Consider the following 7170-nt stretch of genomic DNA (forward strand, 5'->3'; position numbering starts at 1 on the left):
TCGCTCTCTTCTTTGTGAGTCCTCCCCCCCCCCCCCTTTAAATAAAGAAACACAATTTAACATGCCCGTTCTTTTCACCGGGCATTCTTTCTGTATATATTAGATTTTTTTAGTCACCGGTCACCCAAAGGATCTTGTGGCGACTTACCTTATGACTAATAAGATAAAAACAACAAAAACAAATAACAAATATAAAATATTAACAGTTAACAGTAAAATAGGTGGCTATCACCATACCCCCATTAAAACATCCCAAACATGTGGTTACCCTCCAAAAGGCCAACCTAAACAATTCGGCTTTGCGTGCCCTGAGGAAGCTAGACAAGACCCGTGGGCCACGGGTGTCATCGGAGAGTGCATTCCACAGGGTAGGGGCCACAACTGAGAAGGCCCTTCCCCTGGTGACAGCTAACCGAGCCATCCTGGGGCCAGGCACCTGCGAGAGGCCCCTAGATGATGACCAAAAGGAGTGTGGGAAGTTGTAACAGGGGAGGCGGGCTCATAAGAATGAGGGTCCTAGTCTGCTAAGCGCTTTAAAGGTAAACACCAACACCTTGAATTGGATCTGGACACTACCTGGTAGCCAGTGCAGCTACCGCAGTACTGGAGTAATATGAGTTGACCATGATGTTCCGGTCAACAACCTGGCAGCTGCATTCTGGACCATCTGCAGTCTCCAAAGCGTTTTCAAGGGTAGCCCTACGTAGAGCGAATTGCAGTAGTCCAATCTGGAGGTGACTGTTGCATGGATCAATGTGGCAACCCAGACAAATATGGAGGCAGTTGGGGGGGGGGGCGGCACAGGTGAAAAAACGCTGACCGCGCTACCAAGGGCACTTGTTTATCCAATGTTAGCGCAGAATCCAACCACACCCCGAGGCTCTTTGCAAAGTCTACCGGTGACAACTGGACACCATCGAGTCTCGGGAGTGACCCTCCAGCTACCATCTCAGTCTTTCCCAGCACATGACCTCCGTCCGTCTTGGATGGATTCAACTTCAGCTAGCTCCCCTTTACCCCTTGGACAACTGCATCCAGGATTCAAACCTCCTCTGCCACAAAAGCTGCCTGGGTGACCTCAGCCTCACCTGCCTCACAAGGTGGTTGTTGCCCGGATAAAATGTAGACAGGAGATCCATGTCTGAGCTATTTGGAGGAAGGGCTGGAGACAAATGCAGTAATGGAAAACAAAGTATCTTGAAATACACCTCCCCCCAAAAAAATGTCAACATGGGTGGCGACCCGAGAGAGTCCAAAACTCTGGAATTCCGTCCTCGGGAAGATTCGTCTGTCTCCCTCTATTGGTGTCTATTCCAGGAGGTGAGCACTTCTTTCTTTCATCTTGAATACCCCAACAACAGTTGATGGCCCGCCTTATAGTGTCGTACAATTGAAGAAGTCTTCATCTCTTCTTGGCTCATTCCTGCATTCATTTTAGTCTCTCCTCTGTCCTTGCTATGGGACAGAGACAGCACTGGTTGTCCTCATGGATGATCGCTGGAGATACCTGAATCAAGGTGAGTCAGCACTGCTGTTATTACTTGACTTAGCAGCGCTTGACATTGTTGATTACGACCTTTTGACCCACTGCCTTGCTGACGTGGGAATACAAGATACTCCCTTGTAATGGCTTATCTCTTTTCTCCAAGGTCAGGGACAAAGAGTGGCACTTGGGGAGAGGGTTTCACCATCTTACCAACTGGCATGTGGCATCCCCCAGGGAGTGATTCTCTCTCCTATGTTATTTAACATCTACATGTGCCCTCTCACCCAGCTGGTCTGGAGGTCTGGGCTGGGTTGTCACCAGTACGCTGATGACACCCAGCTATATCTGTTGATGGACGGCCACTCAGATACCACCTCAGAGGTTCTGGCTAGGGCACTGGAGGCCGTGGCTGATTGGCTGAATCAAGTCAACTGAAATTAAATCCATCTAAGACAGAGGTCCTGTGCCTGAGCCGCGGGGGGATGGAACTGGGTATCCGACTCCCCACCCTTGACTGGGTGCTGTTAGCCCAAGTGTCGATGGTGAGGAGTCTGGGTGTGACCATGGATGCCTCACTTTCAATGGAGGCCCAGGTCACGACCATTGCCGGATCAGCCTTTCACCATTTTCGGCAGGTCAGGCAATCGGCCCCCTATCTCTCCCCCCGTGACTTACCCACAGTGATCCATGGAATAGTCACCCCTGGGCTGGACTACTGTAACTTGCTCTACGCAGGGCTATCCCAGAGACTCCAGCTGGTTCAAAATACAGCTGCACATGTCCTTACTGGGATCTCAGGATGAGCACATTCACAGCCTGTGCTCTGTCAGCTGCATTGGCTTCCAGTTGAGTACCAGGTCAAGTTCAAGGTTCTGGTATTAACCTTAAAGCCCTGTGCGGTCTGGGGCCATCATATCTGCAGAAATGTCTCTCCCGCTACGTCGCCTGAAGAGCTCTGCGTTCTTCAGATCAACATCTACTGGTGATCCCCGGTCCAAGGGATGTCTGCTTATCCTCAACCAGAGCCAGAGCCTTTTGGAGTCTGGCTCCGGCCTGGTGGAACAGTCTCCCAATTGAGATCAGGGCCCTACAAGATTTAGTCTTTCCACAGGGCATGTGAAGCAGAACTGTTCCACCAGACATTTGGTTGAGGTATTAGATCACATCCCTACCTATTCTATTCACCTGTGCTACTCACAGGTACTTTTATGTATTGAGAGGTGGGAATTTTTGCCACTTGCTAAAAATCAGTATATATACCAGGGTCAAAACTTTCTGAGAACACTTTTACTGTATTATCGCCATCTCATGATTTATGTATGGATTTCAGTTTTAATCTTTTATTATATCGTTTTAATGTTTTAAATTATCATATTTAAGTGTCGTGAGCCGCTGGAGCCTGCCTGTGGGGTAGGGCGGGATACGAAATAAATGAATAAATGTGTTACTGCACCAAGGCAGGGTCAGCCTTGACAGCCAGTCCTGAGGAAACTTTTATTCTCTCGTCCACAGTTCTGCTCAACAGCCCTGACCTGTGGAGGCTTCAGGGCCCACTCAGACCATGGGAAGATGGTGACTGTCAGGTTATCTCCCTCACTGAGCCTTAAATCCAATATCCTCCTCCTCCTCTTCTTCTTCTTCCTTTCCTTTGTTCTTTCCTGCCCCATCATACTTTTCTCCTCGCCTCACTTTGCCTGCCTGTTTCCACTTCCAGGTAGGCTGAATGAAGCTAAAGGCCGCTGCTGAGGACACGCGGGGATGCCAACTCGAAATGTGAGCTTTGTACACTTTCTTCTCAAAGCAACCAAAACCTTAACTTTGGTATCCCCAGACCAACCAAAAAAGTTAATATCAGAGAAACAACCAATCCAAGACCTCCCATATAGCAGCAAAGTCCAGAGATTACCATACTTAACAATCCAATAAACATGCCTTGCAAGGAGGGTCTCACCCCAGAGGCACACTATTTATTCTTCATGGCAATCCTGTAAAGTTTGTTTTGACTGGCCAAGATCCTCCCAGCTGTATGCCAACACGATCAACATGATCGAGGTTTATAAGATTATGCATGGGAAAGAACAGATAGAGAAAGAGATACTTTTCTCCCACTCTCACAATACAAGAACTCGTGGGCACTTCATGAAATTGCTGAGCGGTCGGGTTAGAACGGATAAAAGGAAGTACTTCTTCACCCAAAGAGTGATTAACACTTGGAATTCACTGCCACAGGAAGCGGTGGTGGCTACAAGCATGGACGGCTTCAAAAGGGAATTAGATAGGCATATGGAGCAGAGGTCCATCGGTGGATATTAGCCACAAGGCATAGATAGGGGGTCTGGGGCAAGGGATGGTCTGTCTTCTTGTTGCTTGGGGGGGGGGTCAACAGTGGGAGGGCTTCTAATGTCCTGGCCCCACTGCTGGACCTCCTGATGGCACCTGGTATTTCTGGCCACTGTGTGACACAGAGTGTTGGACGGGATGGGCCTTTGGCCTGATCCAACATTGGCGTCTCTTATGTTCTTAACACTCTGGGCTCTTGAACACATGGGGATTAGAAAACGTGGAAGGTGCTTGGCTCAAGCAAGAGGATTTCCCCCCTAAAATCTTACAGACAGTGTTTAAAAAGACATTAGACCCTTACAATGGATTATAATTTTATTTATTTATTCTTCAAATTTCTATCCCGCCCTCCCAGACAACATTTCCTAGTCACCAGCCGGTAAAAAAAACCCAAACAAAACACAGAGAAGTTTATTTCTCCCTCCTGGCACTGTGAGAATCAAGGGGGATTCTTATTTCAAAACATTCATTTCCAAACTCCAAGGATACCAACCCAGTTCTAGGATGCTGGATATTGTTTGGGGACACTCTGAATTTACTGAGTTTTCCTTTGAATCTGAATTAATCTCACTGGTGAAACCTTGAAAACCTCACAGCAGCCTAAGCCCTCGACACCTAGGGAATCACAGAAGGGCCTCCTCAGAATAAATCATAGGAAAGTTTCACCCTTGTGTGGATTATCTAAGGAACATGAAGGTCTGATCTCTTCCTCACACCATTGCCACACATTCAAGCCTGAGGTTTCTCCCCTGTATGGATTCCCCAATGTTTACAGAGGACAGATCTGGTCCTCAATCTCCTTTCACCCTCAGACCACATTTTTGCTTTCTTCCCTTTGAAATCTATGAGCATTTATACTAGGAGTGGTGTTAGCCAGCAATGAGCTTTTTTGCTCTCTTCTGAACTAAGAACTGTGCACCGAGGTGTAAAAGAACTATGATGCCAGGGAACCAGAGTGAGATGCCAGACACACGAACCAGCAGATGCCTGAGATGATGGGCCCATGGTTCCAAGAGGTTGCCCTGTTCCAAAGACTTTCCTATACACACCACAAGCACTACACAAGTAGCCAGCTTGCCATGGCTGGTTAAACAATGGAGTCACAACGCCATTAAATGACTCTGTTTTAGAAAGCTGACATGTTTCCTCCCCCCTCCCAACATCTTTGTTGCTGCAAAGCAAACACAAAGCAACATCTTCCACAATCCCTTAACAAAAGGATTGGCTCGCCTGTCCACCTGGAAGAAACCGGTTCCTGCAGCCTCCAGGCAAAGAGGACAATCAATGCTAAACGATGACTCAATGTCCCATCCAAGTGTCTCTGTTACCAGATTAATTAACGTTCAATATTGCCCAACCTAGTCCCCCTTCCTCCACTGTATACATGACTTCTTGGAACAGACCACAGAGGGACTGTCTCAAGGGAGGTGTCCAGCAAAGACCTCCCCCCTATGTCACCTCAAGGGAAGGGACATGCTAAGCCCTCCTCCTAAGGTCACCTTATAAAAGGTGACACGCGGAAACGCACACTCTCTCTGCCCCCCTCAATGACCTCTATACTCTCTGCCTCTTGAACTTGTGGCTACCTTGCTATTCAGCTTACCTCAAGACTCTTGGACTGCGCAGCCAGTCTCTCTCTGCTGGTTCAGTCTGCACGCTCCCCTTTTTCTAGCATAATCCCCATTTTTCTAGTTTCCCCCTAATTTTCCATTTGGAAGACTTCATCTCTTCAGGATCAGGTAAAGTATCGCCAAACCAACGAATCTCTTGCTAATGCGAATGTGCTATCTCAATCTCTCTAACTTTCCTAGCTCTGTATAATTGTGTGTGTGTTCGGGAATTGTTTGAATGTGCTGAAAACTACAGTAAAAGACATTCATTTTAACTGCAGCCTGCGTGTCTGTTACTGGTACTCTGGAGAAGTGGGACCTCTGTATATAAAGGTGATTGCTCCCTTATGCCAATTGCTACTTATAAATAACTCATATTCTCCAATAAATGAGAAGAAATCAGAGCAATTTGGCTAATAGTGGCCTAACTGCGGCTCCAGAGCCGCATGTGGCTCTTTCACACATATTGTGTGGCTCCCAGCAGGGCAGCTGGGGAAGCAAAGGGGAGGCATGCCTCCCCAATTGGTTTTCCCTTCCCCAGCCAGTGTTCCCCTCCCTGGGTAGGCTTGAACAGAGAAACATTGAATGAGTTCTCAAAGACACCCCCACTTTTCTTTCTCTTCTTCTGTCTTTCTCCTTTCCTCTCTCTCTCTCTTCCTTCCATCCCCCTCCCCATCTATTTCCTTTCTTTGTTTCTCTTGCTCTCTTTCTTTCCACCTCTTTCATTCTTTCTTTCCATCACCCCCCTTAGAAAAATATCATTAGCAAACAAATAAATATCATTGGACAAATAAACATCAGTATCAATATCTGTTTTCACCCCTTTTGGTTTTGTTTGGCAGTTTCATTTAATGTTAATAAAAAGCCAATTTGTATATTTTTCATGTGGGTAAAATGTGTGTGTCATATTTGTTCATGTCTTGTGGCTCTCAAAACATCTGACATTTATTCAATCTGGCTCTTATGTTAAGCAAGTTTGGCAGCCCCTGATTTATACCGTTTCTTCCCCAGTTCAATTTTTTTTGTTCATTTCTAAGGCTACAGGAAGATTTCTTTCTGAGAGTTTTTATGGTTTTTGTGTGGACTATACAGTTGCAGTTAATGTATGAAATATGAAAGGAGCTCTTGTCAGAGGTCTAGCAGCGATGCTGTTCCTCCTCATGTGGGTTCTTTGATGCCGTCGACGGTCACTGCTCCACTGAAAGCTCTTTCCACATTTTGAGCACTCAAAAGGTTTCTTGCCTGTGTGGGTTCTTCGATGCCGCTGAAGGGCACTATTCCACTTGAAGCTGTTTCCACACTCTGAGCACTCAAAAGGTCTCTCAACCATGTGGGTTCTTAGATGTTTCTGAAGATGGCCACTCTGACTGAATTTCTTTCCACATCGTGAGCATTCAAAAGGTTTCTCTCCTGTGTGGATCCTTTGATGACGGTGAAGATTGGAATTGTGACTGAAGTTCTTTCCACACTGAACGCATTTATATGCCTTCTTTCTATTATGTTTTAGGAAATGTGCATTATTCTTATTTTCATCAGAGAAACTCTTTCCACTCCCTGAGCAGATCAGTGGCTTCTCATCTGAATGAATTCTTTGGTGCTGAATGAGGTTTGCTTTATGTGAGAAGCTCTTGCCACAGGGTGAGCAGATATACGCTTTCCCTGCTGTGTGGATTCTTTGATGCCTCAAAAGCTCTGATCTGCGATTGAAGCTCTTTCCACACTCCAAGCATTTAG

General features: G+C 46.6%; 1 protein-coding gene across 1 annotated transcript in view; it reads right to left on the reverse strand.

The window, feature by feature from the left end:
- LOC107112089 (zinc finger protein 420-like) overlaps window positions 1-7170 on the reverse strand; it is a gene marked incomplete at its 5' end in the record, with an annotated part of 48056 nt that overhangs the window by 36636 nt on the left and 4250 nt on the right. Inside the window, one exon of the mRNA XM_015413161.1 lies at window positions 6581-7156. Within this exon, the coding sequence (XP_015268647.1) occupies window positions 6581-7156 (576 nt within the window). The remainder of the gene's footprint in view (window positions 1-6580; window positions 7157-7170) is intronic.

The sequence above is a fragment of the Gekko japonicus genome, unplaced genomic scaffold (genome assembly GCF_001447785.1).
Source record: "Gekko japonicus isolate JY-2015 unplaced genomic scaffold, Gekko_japonicus_V1.1 scaffold4948, whole genome shotgun sequence".
Classification (NCBI taxonomy): Eukaryota; Metazoa; Chordata; class Lepidosauria; order Squamata; family Gekkonidae; genus Gekko; species Gekko japonicus.